A 23007-nucleotide genomic window follows, 5' to 3' on the forward strand; every position below is an offset into this window, starting at 1 on the left:
TTGGTTTGGCGGTTTCTGGGATGTGGTGTGAGGATGAGGGAGAAGGCAGTGAAGGGACACCACAATTGGAGTCAGTAGTAGAAGATGGGCTTTTTGCCCTTAGAGAAGTTAGACACAAGGAGACACACCAGGATACAAGTACCATATATCACTGCGTATAGGCCGACACTGACAATCACATTCCAGAACAGGTCACCTCGGTACATAATCCGTGCTTTGCTGAGCCTCATTTGGCTGCCGCCATAGACTGCAGTGTTATTATGGCTATGGCGGAGCAGGGCGATTTCTCAAGAAATCCATGTAATCCGTGTGCCGGTGCGGTGTCCGATCGTGCCACCCTACAGCTGCCTTCCTCACTGAGTAAGACGCATGCTCAGTGGAAACATTACAATTATCACCAAATATCTCTGCTGCCACGCCTCCCCAAATTTTGAGGGTATGGAGTGGACTCTCCGAACTACCTCTATGCCAAAATTGCAGCCTCTGGTTACAGAAATAGAGTAAACAAATCTTGGGAACCAGCGGGGTTGCAATTTGACACAAATAGCTGGGTGGTCCCCTCCATACCTTCTAAATTTAGGGAGTGTAGTGTCGTGGCTGCAGAGATATCGTCCACAGCACAATAGAATAGGAAATCTTGCATGTCACTGTGCACACGGGGTTTTTAGGGCAGCACGATCGGACACAGCACCGGCAATAGCCGGACGTCAGATGACGCGTCTCCCTGAGTTGCTACAACTCAGAAGCGGAATAGTTTTTAATATTTCAGTAGTAGTAGGGTAAGCCGTCTTTTGGCTCATCCTCCGCCCAACTAGATGATGGGGTAACACGTACCACTAATTTTGTATGTAAAGTGGGGGTCGGGCCTATTTGCAGGGGATATACTGTGAATGACGTATGGGGGCCCCCATATGCAGAGTACACTACGGAGCGTGCTTTAGCTTGTATACCTGTCCTCCCTCTGGCTTACTTCCTTTCATCTCCCGATAGCTTCTGAATTTGGCGCTAGAGCTCCATGCTCACTGCAGTCACATGACAGTGAGCCTGGGGCTTTAGTGGGAAGTGCAAAAGCTGCAAGGAAGCTATAAGAAGCAAGCCGCAGCAAGGACAGGTAAGTTATACATGCTAAAGCCGGCCTGGGCCTGTGGGCCAGATTTGGCTGCTACAAAGCTGGCCCTACGATAGAGGGCGATGTTCTGCTGCTCTCCCTCTCGCCGTTCTTTGAAAATGTGTAGCACACGTACAAGATCAACTCACCCAACTGCCCTCTCTCCAGTGCCAATCTCCATGGCAAAAGCCGCATCATGTAACCTGCCATCAGTATGTACCAGCTTGTCACATGATGCTACCGTCACCATGGATATCGACGCTGGAAAGTGCGATTGGGTAAGTTACCTACTGGAAAAAGCTTTCCCTGCACATGATTTTTACAGAGGGAGGGAGGACAAGAGGGAGACACTCTAGCTGCAGGTCGCATTCTAGAGTAATGCGTCCCCCAGCCAGAAAAGTTTGCCCACCCCTGTGCTAAAGCATGCGCTGTAGTGCATGCTGCATCCACTGGAACACTCGACTGTGCATTCTGCATGGAGGGGGGCAGCCAATCCGCAGGCCTAAAGTGGGTGTATTGGCATATGCATGGGAGGGCTTACCCGCGCCTATATACGGTACTTCTCTCGTTTACTGTGACGCACTTGCTGCCTTTAAACGCTAAAATTAGTGCGAATGACAAAATGGTTCCATCAAACTTATTACACGCCTGCAAAATTGTCTAAAATAGGTCGGGGCAGCAGCTTGGGGTGTTATAAGTGTGGACTCCAGGGGGCAGATTTTATCCACTGTGTATGGAGTTGTGAGTTAGTCCAAGTGTTCAGGAAATCTGTCACACAGTTTTTGGCTGAAGTAATGCAACGTCCGGTTGATTTATGTTTTAAGGCGTCCATGCTGGGAATTATTGACAATGCTACTTGTAGCAAACAAGCAATTATTTCTTAGGATTGCCTTCTTTTATGCCAGAAAGTCCCTATTATTAAAATGGAAAACACCCAATCTTCCTTCATTGGGTAATTTTAAACCCCTGGTTAATCAAACTCTACCTCTGTATAATCTTACATATCAAACTAGAGGTCATCCGGCAAAGTTTGATAAGGTATGGGGTCTATGGACAGAGAATGGTAACACAGTTATACCTGACCTGGATATTACAATCAGTGTATCTGATATACTGTACATATGTAATGCTTAAACGTTTACGTTGGAGGCTCTGTTGGTATTTAAAGATCGAAGCTGTTGATTTTTCATAATGCCGAGTTTATTAGTGTGTTAGTGTGTGTGTGTGTGTGTGTGTGTGTGTGTGTGTGTGTGTGTGTGTGTGTGTGTGTGTGTGTGTGTGTGTGTGTGTGTTAGTGTGTGTGTGTGTTAGTGTGTGTGTGTGTTAGTGTGTGTGTGTGTGTTAGTGTGTGTGTGTGTGTGTTAGTGTGTGTGTGTGTGTGTGAGTGTGTGTGTTAGTGTGTGAGTGTGTGTGTTAGTGTGTGAGTGTGTGTGTTAGTGTGTGTGTTAGTGTGTTAGTGTGTGTGTGTGTGTGTGTGTGTGTTAGTGTGTGTGTGTGTGTGTGTGTGTGTTAGTGTGTGTGTGTGTTAGTGTGTGTGTGTGTGTGTTAGTGTGTGTGTGTGTGTGTGTGTTAGTGTGTGAGTGTGTGTGTTAGTGTTAGTGTGTTAGTGTGTGTGTTAGTGTGTGTGTTAGTGTGTGTGTGTGTGTGTGTGTGTGTGTGTGTGTGTGTGTGTGTGTGTGTGTGTGTGTGTGTGTGTGTGTGTGTGTGTGTGTGTGTGTGTTTAGAGGGTGGATGGTGGGATTACAATTTGGGAATGTTTTTGTTTTTTCTGTATTTGTAAAACTTCAATAAAAATTCTCTTTAAAAAAAAAAAAAACCACTAAAAGTATGTAAAGCATAAGTAAAAGCAAGTACATGATAAGTAAAAATGCACAAGTCAAAAGTACTTTTAAGAACATGGACTTTTGAATAATTCCATTGCTGTTAAACAACCAAGATGCACAACAATACTTAAATGTACCACAAACTATTTTTTCTCTTGGACTGTTACAGGGGCGTAACTAGAAATCACTGGGCCCCCCTGCAAAACTTTGGATGGGGCCCCTCCCCCCTCCTCCCTCCGCTTTCTGCACAGGTAAACTGAGAACCAATGTTATCCAATTGGCTAGTGCACACTGGAATGTGTTTTCCCCGTGCAGATAACAACAGACAGCAGTGAAGCACTGCATGCATTTTCACGATCAATTACATTAGCTTCTGCGATAAAACATGCACGTTTTCCCACATACAGACACACATGGGGCCCTGATTCACTAAAGCGTGATAACTGCTATGATGGCAACAGTAACAGCATTACTTCACGTGATAAGCTAAGGTTTGCATGCGTGAAAACTGCATGTGATTGCGTGTAAACCTTCGCTTATCACGCAAAGTAACTCTGCGCGCAAACCTTTGCGCACGGCAGATCGTGTGGTAACTGCTGTGATAGCAGTTATTACGCTTTAGTGAATCAAGCCCATGGTGTGCAGAAAATACATACAGAAAACCAACAGACGAGTGTGCTCCCAGTCTCCTCTTATTACACTCGCTCTGTCCATTCCAGCATCTCTACAGTACAGAGCACTTGGAGAAGGAGTAGAGAGGTTGGGAGCTGGGCACTGTACACAAGAGCCTGCTGCACACTGAATAGGGAATGTCTATAAATCTTTGTCTACAAAACTGTATCATTAGTTATCAGTGGCTGAGCAGATGCAGTCATTAGAAAAATTGTGCAGAGAGCTGTTTTTTTTCTCTTCTTGCCCTTCTGTGGCTTCTAGACCCCTCTCTCTGTGCCCAGACCTCAAGCATCACTACAGTACACAGCACTTGGGAAGGGGTAGAGAGGCTGGGGGTAAAAAACGCTGTACACATGACCCTGTTGAACACTGAATAGGGACTGTTTGCAAACCTTTGTCTGCAAACCTTTATATGGATTCCTTATCGGTGGCTGAGCAGATGCAGTCATTAGAACAATTGTGCAGAGAGCTGTTTTTTTCTCTTCTTGACCTTCTGTGGCTTCTGGGCCCCCATTCGGCTGCATCCCTTGCAGGGTCTATTGTTACACCCCTGGAATGTTCGTATAATGTCAACTGTGATTACCTCAAACTTCTGCCGCAGCTCCTCATTCCCTTCCTCTCCCTCTGGTGGCACCGGCACGTTGAAGTATTCTCCCTCTTCTTGGCTTAGTAACTTGAACCTGGAACACATAGGAAGCAAGGATCATCATGATTAACAAATAAATGGCCAATGACAAGTAACGATTACACCCTGGGGTTCAACATGCCAAGATTCAACTGCATCTCTGCACCAAATGAAGTTCTCACAAGCAAAGGACAAAATGTCTAAAGCCTTATACACGTGCTGGATGGAATCTGTTTGGGACCATTGCTGCCCAAATTTCCAGCATGTATACAAGTTGTCCCCTAAGCTAATTTAAGAATCTGGCATACATGGCTCTGATGATGCCAGATAATGCAAAACATATCTGCTTGGGTTCACACTTTGGTGGACTGCACCTGATGACCCACCCGCTACGTTGGTCTGCCTCTACAATTTCCGTACAACCTTGTTGCTTTCCCACCACGATTGGGAGCAATCACAAGCCCCTGACAAATCTTATGGGCCAAAACACGTTGGGCGGAGCTTGCCGACGGTGGATGGAGGACGTTGAATGCCGGGCTGGGAGTGTTTGTTTTATATGCGCATGTTTTCTTAACGAATGCGAGTGTAATTTTAAACCTTTTTTACTGGAATAAAGCTGTATTACGCTATGCAAGCGTGGTTTAGGATTAGTGAATGCTGATGACGGGAAAGCATTTTTCTAGAGCAACCCGTACCCTCTGGAACTACTTTCCACTGCCCATCAGACTTGCCCCTCATTCAACACATTCAAGCAAGCCCTCAAAACCCACATCTTTAAGATCGCCAAAACACCCACTACCACACAGTAACTCTCTACTGAATATTTATTTTATAGCCCTAGCTAGTGTGCCCATCTCGCTTCCCCTAAGATTGTAAACGTTTGGCAGGGTCCCCCCTTCCCGTGTGTATTCTACATCCTAGGTTCTCAACGTGTGGTACGTGTACCCCAGGGGGTACATCTGATTGTTCCAGGGGGTACTCAGCCTTGATATACTTACTGTAACCAAATATAACAGATTTACAGTTTTAGAAAATTATAAATCTTATTTAAACACCACCAAATTAGTGTTTTAGCTAATTAAAAGCAATAGTAAATACTTGGAAATTGTTTAGAACAATTATCATGTACTACAATTTAAATATATATTTGTTAAGGGGTACTTGTGATACTGCTTACTATGCTAGGGGGTACTTGGTGAGTACAGGGTTATAAAAGGGGTACAAACCAATAAAATGTTGAGAAACCCTGTTCTACATGACCGTGTGCTCCTTTCCTATGACCACCTCGTACTTGTATTTCTGGGCCTACCTAACCAGCCGAAAATGGCATGATCATGTATTTTGTAACCAGTTTGCCCTGTATAGCTTTGACCTATGTTGTATAACCTTGTTAAGTACATATTTATTGTCCAGTGCTGCATAAAATGTATTCACTTTATAAATAAAATGAATAATAATAATAATAATGCATTGAGCAGAGGACATTTCAGAGTCTTGGAAGGAGGAAGCGGAAAGGAGCTGATACTATACTTGAGCGTTGCTTGTTGGTCTGTAATTGGTCAGCCAGCTCCTCTGATGAGCGGCTAAGTTGCATGATGGTGGCAGAACCACCACACTGGGTGTGTGTGTTTGTACGTAGACACAGCAAATTGGTTGTGGCAAGAATCTAATGTGCAAAACAATCCTACACTATATGCAAATGTCTTATTTCTTTTCCAAGGAAATAAGATGCAGTGATGGAACCTTAAGGTACATACACATCGGATTTTTCACCAAGCGGATCCGTCAAAACCAGCGTTATCAGCTGAACGACCATTTGTACACACGCCTGATTTGACGTCCAAACGACCGATTGTTTGGAAAAATGTGACGTGTGTACGCACCTTTAAAGGGACAACTTTAATAGACATCACTGGGATACACTGTGAACTCGATGGTATTCATTTAGAAGCACAGACATACCATACATTTGCATAAATATCTGTAGGGTGGACTTACCCTTAAAGCGGTTCTCCAGACCGCAAGTAAAAACGCCAGCAGCCATCCTCAAAAAGAAAGTTATAGTTCCCTGTGCTGCCTTGTCCCTCAAAGCCGTCTTGAAGACCCCAAATCATCCGACGTCTGGCTCCTGGCCCTGCCTCTCAGAAGAAAACCACCAAGATATTTACTGGAGTTTACTGGAGTAAACATCTGGGCATTTTTCTCTGGGTGTGTGTGTGTGTGTGTGTGTGTGTGTGTGTGTGTGTGTGTGTGTGTGTGTGTGTGTGTGTGTGTGTGTGTGTGTGTGTGTGTGTGTGTGTGTGTGTGGCGGGTCCAAGAGCCAGAAGTCGGGTGATTCAGGGTCTTTGGGATGGCTTCAAGGGACAAGGCAGTACAGGTAACTATAACCTTTTTTAGAGGATGGCTGCTGGTGTTTTACTTGTGGGCTGAAGACGGCATTGTTTAAAGGGAAATAAACGTCAGCCTCCACATGTATCTCACCATTGGTTCCCTTTAAACCCTTCAGTTCAAAATACTTATAATTAGAACTAATCAATGTGATTGCTTGGAGAATTTGCCTATTCCAGGTATGTGTTCTGTCTGACTTTAATAACCTGCATGCCAATCTAAACATTAACAATCTTATGATGGGCTTGCGGTTTACATAAAGGTGTCCTGCGACTGGTATTGGGACATACTGGATACAGCAGAGCAGCAGGATATGCTGAAGCCTTCTGAATAAAGGACAAATAATGAAAACAAGGGTAAAGCATTATTAGAGCAATGCAATAATGTTAAAGCCAGAGCTGAAAGCCGGACAGGTGATACCAGCTTTTGTTCTTCACAGCAGAGAGACCAAGGAGATGAAAAGAAAAGGATAGAATAACCTAATTATCTGATGCAGAGTCAGGACCACAATGGAGTAGAGTGATTTCCTGCAGATGAGGTGATAGCGGTTTGTGCATACTGTAAACCTGAACAGGAAATGAAAGCATGGAAGACAGCGCTGGACAAGTTGGATAGGCCAATGTCTGCGCACGAATTACACAGTGGTTAAAAACGTTGAACTTCTTAAATCAACTTCTTATGACAGGCAGTGTGTGGAATCCTATCCTCAGGCAGAGATGGAAATGCATTGACTGCCAGCTTAGTTCAGAATGGACAAAATGTTATGTTTCCATATGAAACAAGCATTCTAAAGCAAAAAAAAAATAAAAATCTTTATAAAAGTGGAACTTGACTCAGAACTTCCTCTCTAACAGATTGGCCACAGCATGATCACCTTTATGGGAAAAACAATTATCCATTACAATTTGTGGAAATCCTAAAAGAAAAACCTGAAGTTTAGAGCTTGGTTTCAGTTTGCAGGGAGCACCGTAACAGTTAGGCCTCAGTGTTTACTCTGTTGGAGAGGGCCACAGCAGCGCTCCTGCAGTCTATTCACAGCTGCTGATAAGAACAAATTAGACACTTTTTTGATCAGGGTAACGTAACAGAGAAACCCAGAAACACACAGAAAATTCTGCAACTATATGTAGAATAAAGACTTTTCATTGTGTACTGTGCAAGAGTTCGGTTCCAAACTTGGTCACATGACCTGAACCAGCCCAGGATACAGACTTAGCAGCAAGCTCTGTGGGTGGGACTGATGCTCAGCTTGCATCATCCTGGTATTCAGCTGAAAACAAATGCAAAACTGCATCCAAAAAATGTCTGTCGTGCAAGAAGTCCCTGGAAAAGGGGCTTCTGACTGGGTACTATAAAGGTGGTTTCATTCATCTCAAGTGATCAAGCGGCTTCCACAATTTTAACCACTTCAGCTCCACAGGGTTTTTTGCTTAAAATCCAGAGCAATTTTCACATTTCAGCGCTCCTCCCATTCATTCACCAATAACTTTATTGCTACTCATCAGATGTAAATGATCTATATCTTGTTTTTTTTGCCACAAATTATGCTTTGTGAGGGTGATATTTGCTTTTAGTAATTATGCTATTATCTGTGCATTTTAAAGGGAAAAATGAGAAAAAAAAAGAAAAAATACTCTATTTCTCCATTTCCATGCCCTATAGTTTTCAAATAAACAATGTTACCATAGGTAAAACCCACACATTGTATTTGCTAATTTGTCCTGGTTATCTCAACATTTAAATAATGTTCCTAGTACAATGTATGGCGAGAATATATTAGTTTCTGGTTTGTGTTTTTTGTTTTCTCATTGTACTCTATCAGTAATTAAAAAGCCCTTATCTTCATGATTAACAGTAATACACTCTCATGGCATACATATTTTAAAAGCGAAGTCCCTAGGGTAACTATGTATTCTCTTTTCAATGCTGTCACTTTTGTTTTTTTTTACTAGTATGTATTTAGGGGTATAGAGTACATGTAAATAACAGTTTTATTGCTTTTCATTCAGTTTTCCGGTAAAAAAAATCACATGACTTATCCCTCAGTTGTCAAACACCACAAAATCTATTCTCTCACTTGTCACGGTTAAAATGATACCCTATATACATAATCAGATAGCTTATTGGGCATACAGCACACTGTTTACCACAAGTACGCCTATCTACTCCCCTGAGCTTCAAGTAAAGTTTTGTGGGGAGTAGATAAGCGTAGCAAGGGAGGTAAAGTGGTTAAAAACAAGCTTTGTCACTCAGTGTCCAGGACCAGGAAAATATGTATGCCTGCTGTTGAAGGAAAATGGACTCTAGGTTTTAGACAGAGTGGGGTGTAATTTTCCCATACTCCCTGTTACAGGAAGATCAGGAAGTCATGGCTAAGGATCCCCAAAGGAAGTGGAGGGGGAGGAGGGGGGTTTCTACCTTTGACAGAAATCACCAAATTAAGTATCCTCAAATACATGGTCCTGCACCGGGCTGTGGAGTCGGCATAAAAATCATCCAACTCTCAGTTCATGAAACCATGACTCCGACTCCAGGTACCCAAAATTGCTCCGACTCCTCGACTCTGTACAACTCTGGAATGTATACAACAGAAATGGGATAAAGTGTGCTCCTCCACCTAACCTCCTCACCATGGTGATGGCCCCTTTGGGGTGCTTAAAGGGAACCTAAACTGAGAAGGATATAGATTTTTCCTTTTAAAATAATACCAGTTGCCTGACTCCTCTGCTGATCCTGTGTCTCTAATACTTTCAGCCACAGCCCCTAAACAAGCATGCAGATCAGGTGCTCTGACTGAAGTCAGACTGGATTAGTTGCATGTTTGTTTCAGGTCTGTGATTCAGCCACTACTGCTGCCATAGAGATCAGCAGTACTGCCAGGCAACTGGTATTGTATAAAAGGAAACATCCATATCCCTCTCAGTGTAGGTTCGTGCCCTATTCACAAAAGGGCATTACCTCTCATAACATGATATATTAATATATATTACAGTAAAGCGCTCAAAAGTACATCCATAAATAGAAATCATCGAAAAAAGAATAGCAACCAATGGAATAGTCAGATTTCCCTGGATATTCGCTTCCTGTGTATGTCTGGCTGGGTCCAACTTTTTCTGGACCCAGACAGACATACACAGGAAAAAAAGATCCAGTGAAATTGGACTATTCTATTGGCTGCTGTATATGGAAGAGGGCTACACTATAATTAATCCAGGGGCAGAAAGAGTATAAATCAAATTTATGAACAGCAACAATTTCTACTCTAAGCTCATCACTGACGTCTTTCCCCCTTGGCATTGTATAACAAACTCCCTAGACCAGCAGGTTGTCAGATCATCTGCTTTTATGCAGGGGATCACACTCACTTGATCCATCAAGTACATTTGATTAGCAGCACCTACAGTAGATGCTACTTGCCATCTTAATCCTATGGAAGGTTTAAGAGTTCACTTTATTTTACAACCGTTTCTGCAGTTTTGACTTAGCGTTTGATAAAGAAATACTGACCCAGTCTAATATGCCTAGTCTTGTCCATCTGTGGCTGTGTTGACCTATTTTTTAAGACCTGCAAAGGTCTTCTTTCTTTCAAATTAGTTTCTGAAATGCAGCACCTTGCAAATAAAAGTTGTGTACATTCCATTTTTGTAAGTGTATTTTTATTAATTGTTAACCCACCACTACCCTATAGCCTTTTGGCAACCCTGACTTGAATCCTCCCCATTCACAGGACTTGATCTGAAACGTGAATTGCTATAAATCGGTGCTTACCATCCATCCACACTGGCCTTCAGAAGCTCTGAGATTCCAAATGAGAGGGACCCCATGAAGTCATTCCTGCTTGTGAGGTCCCAGTCCCATATTTCCACTGACAACCTCCGGTCTTTGTCTGGTTCCTTCAAGTTGCTGGCAGAAGAAAGAAAAGAAAGGGCGGGTCACACAGATAGGCTAGGCCTGTGGCGTGATTACTACAACAAGGGTAAAGACAGACTCAACTTACAATTTAAAAACTTCGTTAAAGGTGGGGTTTAGGGAGCATTTGATGGTTTTGGTCTTTTGCTTGCTCTCGCTCTTTGGGTCTGGGATAAGCTTGAGTTTCACATATGGATCGGAGAGTCCATTTGGGTCCATGGGAACCAGATTCCTGCCTTCTCCAACTAAAAAGAGCCCAATAAGAAAGCAATATGAGAAGGAAGTAAGCACATTAATCTTATCAAGCCAACAATAGGCAGATCACCAAAAAGCTCAAAGTACAGTTTAAGAAATGGCTGTCCCACAAAACCCTCACTTATCAAACTAGAAAAAAGTTATACCGTATATTCCGGCGTATAAGACGACTCCCCAACTTTTCCAGTTAAAATATAGTTTGGGATATACTCGCCGTATAAGACTACCCCTCTTCCAACACACACCAAATAAAAATAAAAAAATCGTATACTGGTGCTGTGTATGAACAGATACTGGTGCTGTACTGTATGTGTTACCCAGTATATAACAGTATATAGTCAATTGACTTGTTGCATTGGTCAACTCTCCTTAAGTAGACTGGTCAGCTCTCCTTGTCTACCTGTTTATCAGAGCGCTATGGAAGAATAGATTGCGCTCCCTCAGCAGAGAGATCTGAGAGGCGGTAACAGGATAGTGCGTATCACCCGGCATCAATGACACCCGGCGTATAAGACGACCCCCAACTTTTCAGAAGATTTTCAAGGGTTAAAAAGTAGTCTTATACGCTTATACAGTACTTACCAAAAATTATCTACTCATCCAGTGGTGAATTTGTGTCACTCACTCACTAGCCTCTGCCATACTTGACACAACAGTGACCCAATCATGGATATGAACCACACTGCATTGAGAATGCTAGTAAAAGGCATTGAAAGTAGGAAGATGGACCTTTACTGGTGGAGTTAAAGAGAAACTCCAACCTAGAATTGAACTTTATCCCAATCAGTAGCGGATACCCCCTTTTACATGAGAAATAGAATGCTTTTCACAAACAGACCATCAGGGGGCGCTGTATGACTGATTTTGTGCTGAAACCCCTCCCACAAGAAGCACTGAGTACCGCGGTACTCTGGGCAAACTGCCACAATGTAACAATGTTCACAGACAGGAATTAGCTGTTTACAGCTGTCTGTAACAGCCAGAAAAGCTAGAAACAGCTACATAACCTGCCCACAGTAAAAATGTCACCATGTAATAAATGTCAGAATGTAAATCGGGGAGATGAAAGCTTTTACAGTGAGCAAACACTGACTAAATCATTTATACATAATTATGGTAAAAAATGAAGCACTTTTTTTACTACATTATTTTCACTGGAGTTCCTCTTTAAGTATGTCGAGAAGGTTTCTGGTAAGTATAACTAATAATAGTTCTAGGTTGAATCAGGATAGGAGAGTGAGGATTTTTTTTTTCTGTCCTGACTGGTGCTCTAATGGTTTCAAGTTTTAATGGTTGATAGCTCACTTATAAATTTTACAATGTATTTTATTATTATTGTTGTATTATATTACAACTTGCAGACATCCGTTTCAGGCTGTTTAGGTCTTTCATAAGAACTCGGTATGTTTACATAAGACTTGAGTTCCTTTAGCAATCCAGTTGTGAATCTTGTTAAATGACAATATTACTGTAGATCAGCACTATGCTCAAACATATAGTGACATCTTGTGGTGAAATAAGGGTACAGCAGCTTTCAGATGTCAAGCCCCATTTATTATTTCACGATAGAGACAGGCAGATATAGCATTAAGTCCTGCATATCCTATCCTAACCAATACATCCATCCATCCATCCATCCATCTATGGAGTGCAAGTAAGTAAGTGTTTCATTTAATGTAGTAAGGATATTATATTATAGTAGGCAAAGAACATAATATCCTGCATGCACTTATCTAGTGAAATGGAGACTACAGGAACAATCAGTATAGGGTATTACGTATTAGATATGGGGCTGAGGATAGTTACAACCAGTGCTAAGTAGTTTGTACTGCCTCTGACACAGGAGACCGGGGATCGAATCTCAGCTCTTCCTGTTCAGTAAAACAAGCACCTATTCAGTGGGGAGACCTTGGGAAAGACTCCCTAACAGTGCTACGGTCTATGGTGCATGTTTTAGTGGCTGCAGCTCTGGTGCTTTGAGTCAACCAGGAGAAGGGCTTAATATAAATGTTCTGTGTCTTGTCTATTGTTTTTGTGCAATGAGCAGTGAGGGATATTTCCTTTTACATCCTGCTTTGTGTACAACTGGATTTAAAGGACAACTGTAATGAGAGGGATAAGGAGGCTACCATATTTATTTCCTTTTAAACAATACCAGTTGCCTGGCTATCCTGCTGCTTCTCTGCCTCTTATTCTATTAGCCCTAAATCCTGAAGCAGCATGGAGCAGATCAGATGTTTGGCATTATTGTCAGATCCGACAAGTTTAGCTGCATGCTTGTTTCTGGTGTTATTAAGATACTGCTGCAGCCAAATAGATCAGCAGGACTGCTAGGCAACTGGTATTTTTTTAATAAATTTATAAATATGGCAGCTTCCATTTATCACTCACTTCAGGTGTGCTTTAAGAATAGGATGTGAGTGCATCTCTCTAATGGTAAGATTGGCAGCAATGAAATCCTAATGATTTTTTTTTAATACAAAATAAAGGTAACTTTATTAAATTGCCATGTGAGCGCTGTACATTCTGCTATTCGTAATCTTGTCTCTGCCAGTAGCTGCTACTTGCGGGTAGTTCAGCATAATAGTTACAGTGGGTTGCAAAAGTATTCGGCCCCCTTGAAGTTTTCCACATTTTGTCATATTACTGCCACAAATATGAATCAATTTTATTGGAATTTCACATGAAAGACCAATACAAAGTGGTGTACACGTGAGAAGTGTCCCCTGCTGGCCATATAGCCATTGTCTATATGCAACTGAAGCCCTCTCCAACGACTGGCTGAATTGCTCAGCCTCTGCTTAATTGATGACTGCAGACTAGGTGTAACGTGTGTGTGTGCACTTCTTATTGGCTTACAAGCAGCCTGCAGGCTTTATATAAGCAGCAGAGAACTGTTTGGGAGTGAGTATTTCCCTTTGTGTTTGGTGAGAAGTGGAACGAAAATCATACAGGATTCCAAACATATTTTTTACAAATAAATAACTGCAGAGTGGGGTGTGCGTAATTATTCAGCCTCCAGAGAAGCAGCAGGGCTGCAAACGCGTAGGGCTGTCTCCCTCATCCACCGATCATCGTATGGGTAAAGTATTTCCCTTCTGTTGCACTTTATTCATGTTACTTTGCACAGTTCTCATTTGGATCCACATGCAGGTCATTTAGCCCATGTTCATTAGCAGATTTGCACTTGGCAGCGTTTTTTTGAACATTGTGTGTGTATATGATTGTTTGATTCGAGTTTTTCATGCACAAGAGACCATTTTAACATGATTGATTTGTATTTATATATATTTTTTCACTTTGTATGTACAACAACAGATGTTTTGTATAAGGTTGTTGTATTTTTGCACTACCTGGCATCGCATTTAACATGCACATATTAGATTTGCACTAAGCACTTTGGAATACTTTACCCCCAACCCTTGTATGTAATTAATCCAGTATGGTATGTAATTGGGGATGTACTGCTTACAAGCAGTGTTTTGGGAGATTTTATGTGATTGTTTTAAATTTTTAAAGGGATATGTCCCCAATAAATGGATATTGTTTTGGAAGAATCGTTTGGAATGACCTATTTATTATATCGTAACTTTTCACCGCTAGTGGGCAATCTTGTCTCTCATTAGAGATTTGCGGCTGCGGATACGCTTGGTCAATATATCTAAATGGGGTGGTTCACACCAGAGCGGGAGACGGTTTGCTGAAACGCATACTCCCAGGGTGAGGCATCTTTTGGATTGCTGAGGCGTTTCTGACTCCAATGTAAAGTATAGGAAAAACGCAAACCGCTCTGAAAAACGGCAGTTCGGAGTGGTTTTGCAGGCGGTTTTGTTACAGAAGCTGTTCAGTAACAGCTTTACTGTAACAATATATGAAATCTACTACACCAAAAACGCTTCACAAAACCGCAAAATGCTAGCTGAAACGCTACAGAAAAATAAGAAAAAGCGTATCAAAATCTGCTAGCATTTTGCGGATCTGCTAGCGGGTTTTGGTGTGCACCAGGCCTAAGAGAATATTGGGAGCAACAACACCACGAAGTCCAAAGAACACACCAGGTCAGGGATAAAGTTATTGAGAAATTTAAAGCAGGTTTAGGCTACAAAAAGATTTCCAAAGCCTTGAACATCCCACAGAGCACTGTTCAAGCGATCATTCAGAAATGGAAGGCGTATGGCACAACTGTACACCTACCAAGACAAGGCAGTCCACCTAAACTCACAGGCCGAACAAGGAGAGCGCTGATTAGAAATGCAGTCAAGAGGCCCATGGTGACTCTGGACGAGCTGCAGAGATCTACAGCTCAGGTGGGGGTATCTGTGCATAGGACAACTATTAGTCATGCACTGCACAAAGTTGGCCTTTATAGAAGAGTGGCAAGAAGAAAGCCATTGTTAAAAGAAAAGCATAAGAAGTCCCGTTTGCAGTTTGCAACAAGCCATGTGGGGGACACAGCAAACATGTGGAAGAAGGTGCTCTAGTCAGATGAGACCAAAATGGAATTTTTTGGCCAAAATGCAAAACGCTATGTGTGGCTGAAAACTAACACTGCACATCACTCTGAACACACCATCCCCACTGTCAAATATGGTGGTGGCAGCATCATGCTCTGGGGGTGCTTCTCTTCAGCAGGGACAGGGAAGCTGGACAGAGTTGATGGGAAGATGGATGGAGCCGAATACAGGGCAATCTTGGAAGAAAACCTCTTGGAGTTTGCAAAAGACTTGAGACTGGGGCGGAGGTTCACCTTCCAGCAGGACAACGACCCTAAACATGAAGCCAGGGCAACAATGGAATGGTTTAAAACAAAACATATCCATGTGTTACAATGGCCCAGTCAAAGTCCAGACCTAAATCCAATCGAGAATCTGTGGTAAGATCTGAAAACTGCTGTTCACAAACGCTGTCCATCTAATCTGACTGAGCTGGAGCTGTTTTGCAAAGAAGAATGGGCAAGGATTTCAGTCTCTAGATGTGCAAAGCTGGTAGAGACATACCCTAAAAGACTGGCAGCTGTAATTGCAGCAAAAGGTGGTTCTACAAAGTATTGTAGTGAGGGGGCTGAAAAGTTACGCACACCCCACTTTGTTTTTTTTTATGCTTGGAATCATGTACGATTTTCGTTCCACTACCCACGTGTACACCACTTTGTATTGGTCTTTCACGTGGAATTCCAATAAAATTGATTCATGTTTGTAGCAGTAATATGACAAAATGTGGAAAACTTTAAGGGGGCCGCATGCTTTTGCAAACCACTGTATATGGGGCATAGAGATGGTCCGAACCTCCGATTTTCGGTTCGCGAACATTCACGGAAGGTTCGGTTCGCGGAAAAGTTCACGAACCGCAATAAACTTCAATGGGGATGCGAACTTTGAAAAATAGAAAAAATTATGCTGGCCACAAAAGTGATGGAAAAGATTTTTCAAGGGGTCTAACACCTGGAGGGGGGCATGGCGGAGTGGGATACATGCCCAAAGTCCCGGGGAAAAATCTGGATGTGACGCAAAGCAGCGTTTTAAGGGCAGAAATCACATTGAATGCTAAATTGCAGGCCTAAAGTGCTTTCAAACATCTTGCATGTGTATACATCAATCAGGGAGTGTAATTAAAGTTGTGCTTCACACTGACACACCAAACTCACTGTGTAACGCACCACAAACAGCTGTTTGCGTAGTGACGGCCGTGCTGGACTGGTGTGCACCGTGGCGAGAGTGTAGGTCGTGGCGGTTTTCAAGCCCATATGGTCGCCGGGCTGTGGTAGCTCAATGATAGAACAACAGCGACTGTCCAGCTGATCAAATTTGGTCTGACCACAATGAAGCAACGACCTTCATCTTTTGTGTGCCACCCCCACCCGAGACACTCAAATAGCCGGCGGTCATTGCATCATTGTGATACGCAGGCCCCTTCACCGCGGCAAGGTAACGATCACGAAGGGTGATGGGCACATGTACATGCCTTTTGTTTTTTTGTTGCAGCCGCCCGCAGTGCAGCCAGAAAAATTAGGCAGGCATGTACACGCACCAGAAAAATTAGTGTATCGGCCGCTGCTAGCAGCGGCCTTAAAAATTCAGGAATCCGCCTAGAGTTCTGGACCCTGTTGGTGGTGGCGGAGAAGGCAAGTGGCCTGCAGGCAGAGATGCTGTGTGTGGGGACTGACTTAGTCTTCGGTCATGCAGTAGCCCTCCGTGATCCATTCCTCATTCATTTTGATAAAGGTCAGGTACTGAACACTGTCGTGACTTAAGCGACTTCTCTTCTCAGTGACAATGCCTCCAGCTGCACTGAAGGTCCTTTCTGACAGGACGCTTGCGGCAGGGCAAGAGAAAAGTTGGATGGCAAATTGGGACAGCTCTGGCCACAGGTCAAGCCTGCACAACCAGTAGTCCAAGGGTTCATCGTAGCTTTTCGCAGTGTCTACATCCACACTCAAGGCCAGGTAGTCGGCTACCTGCCGGTCCAGGCGTTGGTGGAGGGTGGATACGAAAGGACTATGGCGAGGAGTTGGGACTAAAGAATGTCCGCATGTCCGACATCACCCTGAGATCGCTGGAGCGTCCTGTCCTTGCCTGGGTGGACTTGGGAGGAGGAGAGTTACTGCCAGTGGTACCTTGATTGCGTTGTGCAGCCACATCACCCTTAAACGCATTGTAAAGCATCATCGACAGCTTGTTCTGCAAGTGCTGCATCCTTTCCGCCTTTGTTGAGTTGGTAACAGGTCCGCCACGTTGTGCCTGTACCGAGGGTCTAGTAGCGTGGCCACCCAGTACAGGTCATTCGCCTTGAGTTTTTTGATTCGGGGGTCCCTCAACAGGCTGGACAACATGAAAGAGGCCATCTGCACAAAGCTGGATGCAGACGTACTCTCCATCTCCTCTTGCTCTTCCTCAGTGACGGGACGCAACACCTCTTCCTCCCCCCAGCCACGAACAATACCACGGGAACGTGGAGCAGCAGAAGCCCCCTGTGACGGCTGCCACGATTGTACTTCTTCTGCCGCCTCTTCCTCCTCCACAGAAACACCTTCCTCATCAACATCATCAAAGTCTGACTCCTCACCTTCCCCACACGACTCCTTTTCTTCCTCCTCCTCCTCCTCCCCCCTCTGTGCTGCCGCAGGTGTTGTGGAAACAGCGGGTTCGGATGTAAATCGCTCCCACGACTCCTGCTGCCGTAGCTGTTCTCGTTCACGCTCCTCCACAGCTGTATCCACCACTCTACGCACGGCACGCTCCAGGAAGTAGGCGTAGGGGGATCAAGTCGCTGATGGTGCCCTCAGCGCAACTCACCAGTTTGGTCACCTCCTCAAAGGGCTCCATGACCCTGCATGCATTTCGCATCAGTGTCCAGTAGTTGGGCCACAACATCCCCATCCTCCCAGATTATGTCCTTGTACTGTAATGATACAGGTACTGGGTGACGGTTTTCTCCTGGTCTAGCAGGCGAGAGAACATCAGCAGGGTGGAGTTCCAACGAGTCGGGCTATCGCAAATCAGGAGTCTCACCGGCAAGTTGTTTCTACGCTGAATGTCTGCAAAGCATGCCATGGCCTTGTAAGAGCGCCTGAAATGCCCACACAACTTCCTGGCCTGCTTCAGGACATCATCTAAGCCTGGGTACTTGGACACAAATCTTTGCACGACCAGATTCAGCACATGTGCCATGCAGGGTACGTGTGTCAGCTTTTCCAAATTCAACGCGGAAATGACATTGCTGCCGTTGTCACACACCACGTTGCCGATCTCAAGCTTGTGCGGGGTCAGCCATTGCTCCACCTGTTTGTTAAGAGCAGCCAGGAGAGCTGCTCCAGTGTGACTCTCCGCTTTCAGGCAAGATATGTCTAACACTGCGTGACACCGTCGTACCTGGCATGCAGCATAGGCCCTGGGGTGCGGGGGCTGTGTAGCTGGAGAGGAGATCACGGTACCAGCCAAGGAGGAGGAGGAGGAGGATGACGACAGCGAAGAGGTGATAGCAGGCGGAGAGGAGGTGGCTGGAGGCCTGCCTGCAAGCCTTGGAGGTGTGACAAGTCAGTCCGCTGCGCAGCCACGTACTCCCTGCTTGCTGCCATCGGTCACCAGGTTGACTCAATGGGCTGTGTACGTAATGTAGCAGCCCTTCCCGTGCTTGGCAGACCAGGCATCCGTGGTCAGGTGGACCCTTGACCCAACGCTCTTCGCAATAGATGACACCACTTGCCTCTCAACTGCACGGTGCAGTTTGGGTATGGCCTTTCGTGAAAAATAAGTGCGGCCTGGTATCTTCCACTGCGGTGTCCCAATGGCCACAAATTTACGGAAAGCCTCTGACTCCACCAGCTTGTATGGTAATAGCTGGAGAGCTAATAGTTCCGCCACGCCAGCTGTCAGACGCCGGGCAAGAGGGTGACTGGCAGACATTTGCTTCTTACGCTCAAATACTTCCTTTACGGACAGCTGGGTACTGCTGTGGGCAGAGGAGAAGGAACCGCTCAAGGGAAGAGGCGGTGTGGAGGAGGGTGGCTGTGAAGGTGCAAGGGAGAAAGCGGATGAAGACGATGCACCTGAAGGAGGAAGAGGAGAAGGAGGGTGGCTTGTCTTTTGGGTGCTGCTTTTCCTCAGGTGTTCTTGCCATAGCTGTTTGTGCCTTCTCTCCAGGTGCCTTCGTAAGGCACTTGTCCCTACGTGAGAGTTGGCCTTTCCACGGCTCAATTTTTGCTGGCAGAGAGAACATATGGCTTTGCTCCGATCTGAGACACACATGTTAAAAAATTTCCAAACCGCTGAGCCCCCCTGGGGTGATGGTGCTATGGTGGCATCAGCAGCTGACGTTGAAGGGCATGTTGGCTGGCTCTCCATAGCTGGCGATACATGGCGCCGGACACTGCCCCCAGCTGTTTCTGAGGACGAGCTCCCTCTGCTTCTATCGTGGAGTCGTCTCCTCCTACTCCTCTCTGACTCCCCCTCTGAACTGTCCCCCTGGTCATCTCCTCTACTGGGAACATACGTGGCATCCGTATAATAGTCATCATAATCCTCCTGCCCAGCTTCGCTTTCCTCAGACACCTCCTCAACTGCACCAACTTCAAGTGGTTCATCATCCCCCTCCTCACATGTTACGCCCATACTATCGCCACCTAACTCAGACGTATGAGGTGGTGTACCTGCGCCTTCTTCTTGTTGTTGTTGCAGTAGTGGCTGGGAATCAGTGATTTCACCACCACCACCAAATAACTCCTGCGAAGTGTCAAATGCAGCGGATGTGGTGTTTATTGTAGCGCTGGTGGCTGCGGGAGATGAGGTGTTCTGTGTTAAATAGTCAAGCGCGTCCTGATCTTGGGAAGTGATGGCACGTGCCTTCTTCTGAGCACTGTATTTTGGGCCAGGTCCGCACAAAATCACAGCAACACCACCTCGCACAGACCTGCCAGTGCCCGGTGGCCTTCCTCTGGGTCTGCCTCTACCTCTTCCTCTACCTGGTTTGTCCATTTTGTCCATCTCGGGGGGATGTTAGGTATATGCAGTGAGCTGGGTTCACTCAACACAACAGTTTGTTATATGCAGTGAGGTGGGTTCACTGAACAGTAAAGGTAGTTAGATGCAGTGAGGTGGGTTCACTGAACAGTAAAGGTAGTTAGATGCAGTGAGGTGGGTTTACTGAACATTAAAGGGATACTGTAGGGGGGTCGGGGGAAAATGAGCTGAACTTACCCGGGACTTCTAATGGTCCCCCGCAGACATCCTGTGTTGGCGCAGCCACTCACCGATGCTCCGGCCCCGCCTCCAGTTCACTTCTGGAATTTCTGACTTTAAAGTCAGAAAACCACTGCGCCTGCACACCTGTGTCCTCGCTCCCGCTGATGTCACCAGGAGTGTACTGCGCAGACACAGACCATACTGGGCCTGCGCTGTGCGCTCTTGATGACATCAGCGGGATCGAGGACACGGCAACGCAGGCGCAGTGGTTTTCAGACTTCAAAGTCTGAAATTCCAGAAGTGAACCGGAGGCGGGGCCGGAGCATCGGTGAGTGGCTGCGCCAACACAGGATGTCTGCGGGGGACCGTTAGAAGCCCCGGGTAAGTTCAACTCATTTTGCCCTGACCCCCCCCCCCCCCCTACAGTATCCCTTTAAAGGTAGTTAGATGCAGTGAGCTGGGTTCACTGAACAGTAAAGGTACTTAGATGCAGTGAGCTGGATTCACTGAACAGTAAAGGTACTTAGATGCAGTGAGGTGGGTTCACTCAACGCAACAGGTAGTTAGATGCAGTGAGCTGGGTTCACTCAACACAACAGGTAGTTAGATGCAGTGAGCTGGGTTCACTCAACACAAAGCTAGGTATATGCAGTGATGAGGTGGGTTAAGTAAACACAACAGGTACTGGGTACAGTGGTGTGAAAAACTATTTGCCCCCTTCCTGATTTCTTATTCTTTTGCATGTTTGTCACACTTAAATGTTTCTGCTCATCAAAAACCGTTAACTATTAGTTAAAGATAACATAATTGAACACAAAATGCAGTTTTAAATGATGGTTTTTATTATTTAGTGAGAAAAAAAAACTCAAAACCTACATGGCCCTGTGTGAAAAATAAATTGCCCCCTGAACCTAATAACTGGTTGGGCCACCCTTAGCAGCAATAACTGCAATCAAGCGTTTGCGATAACTTGCAACAAGTCTTTTACAGCGCTCTGGAGGAATTTTGGCCCACTCATCTTTGCAGAATTGTTGTAATTCAGCTTTATTTGAGGGTTTTCTAGCATGAACCGCCTTTTTAAGGTCATGCCACAACATATCAATAGGATTCAGGTCAGGACTTTGACTAGGCCACTCCAAAGTCTTCATTTTGTTTTTCTTCAGCCATTCAGAGGTGGATTTGCTGGTGTGTTTTGGGTAATTGTCCTGCTGCAGCACCCAAGATCGCTTCAGCTTGAGTTGACGAAAAGATGGCCGGACATTCTTTTTCAGGATTTTTTGGTAGACAGTAGAATTTATGGTTCCATCTATCACAGCAAGCCTTCCAGGTCCTGAAGCAGCAAAACAACCCCAGACCATCACACTACCACCACCGTATTTTACTGTTGGTATGATGTTCTTTTGCTGAAATGCTGTGTTACTTCTACGTCAGATGTAACGGGACACGCACCTTCCAAAAAGTTCAACTTTTGTCTCGTCGGTCCACAAGGTATTTTCCCAAAAGTCTTGGCAATCATTGAGATGTTTTTTAGCAAAATTGAGACGAGCCTTAATGTTCTTTTTGCTTAAAAGTGGTTTGCGCCTTGGATATCTGCCATGCAGGCCATATTTGCCCAGTCTCTTTCTTATGGTGGAGTCGTGAACACTGACCTTAATTGAGGCAAGTGAGGCCTGCAGTTCTTTAGATGTTGTCCTGGGGTCTTTTGTGGCTTCTCGGATGAGTTTTCTCTGCTCTCTTGGGGTAATTTTGGTCGGCCGGCCACTCCTGGGAAGGTTCATCACTCTTCCATGTTTTTGCCATTTGTGGATAATGGCTCTCACTGTGGTTCGCTGGAGTCCCAAAGCTTTAGAAATGGCTTTATAACCTTTACCAGGCTGATAGATCTCAATTACAGTACTTTTGTTCTCATTTGTTCCTGAATTTCTTTGGATCTTGGCATGATGTCTAGCTTTTGAGGTGCTTTTGGTCTACTTCTCTGTGTCGGATAGCTCCTATTTAAGGGATTTCTTGATTGAAACAGGTGTGGCAGTAATCAGGCCTGTTGGTGACTACAGAAATTGAACTCAGGTGTGATAAACCACAGTTAAGTTATTTTTTAACAAGGGGGGCAATCACTTTTTCACACAGGGCCATGTAGATTTGGAGTTTTTTTTCTCACTAAATAATAAAAACCATCATTTAAAACTGCATTTTGTGTTCAATTATGTTATCTTTGACTAATAGTTAACAGTTTTTGATGAGCAGAAACATTTAAGTGTGACAAACATGCAAAAGAATAAGAAATCAGGAAGGGGGCAAATAGTTTTTCACACCACTGTATATGCACTACTGGCTAGTACAATGTGCAGCTCCCTGTCACACACACAGGTAGTCACTGAATGTGCTGGGTTGCTGGCAGTGGCACACACCCTATGAATTAGCAAGGCTGTGCATGCAACAAAAATGTCAGTTTGAAACACAGAAAAAAAAAAAAGTACAGGATGAGCTCTGAAAAGAGCTGTTGAGGGGTGCTATAAAAGCAATAATAACCAAGCCAGGAGCAAGCTAAGC

At 44.7% G+C, this 23007-nt stretch overlaps 1 protein-coding gene across 2 annotated transcripts in view; it reads right to left on the reverse strand.

Moving 5' to 3' along the window:
* The window catches only part of PRKCB (protein kinase C beta), a 401807-nt gene that overhangs the window by 129228 nt on the left and 249572 nt on the right, over positions 1 to 23007 (reverse strand). For both annotated transcript variants that reach the window (XM_068244284.1, XM_068244283.1), the window contains exons 6-8: positions 10614 to 10770; positions 10385 to 10519; positions 4187 to 4283 (exon numbers count right to left, since the gene is read on the reverse strand). In XM_068244284.1, coding sequence (XP_068100385.1) covers positions 4187 to 4283; positions 10385 to 10519; positions 10614 to 10770 — 389 coding nt within the window. The remainder of the gene's footprint in view (positions 1 to 4186; positions 4284 to 10384; positions 10520 to 10613; positions 10771 to 23007) is intronic.

Source organism: Hyperolius riggenbachi, chromosome 7 (genome assembly GCF_040937935.1).
Source record: "Hyperolius riggenbachi isolate aHypRig1 chromosome 7, aHypRig1.pri, whole genome shotgun sequence".
Classification (NCBI taxonomy): Eukaryota; Metazoa; Chordata; class Amphibia; order Anura; family Hyperoliidae; genus Hyperolius; species Hyperolius riggenbachi.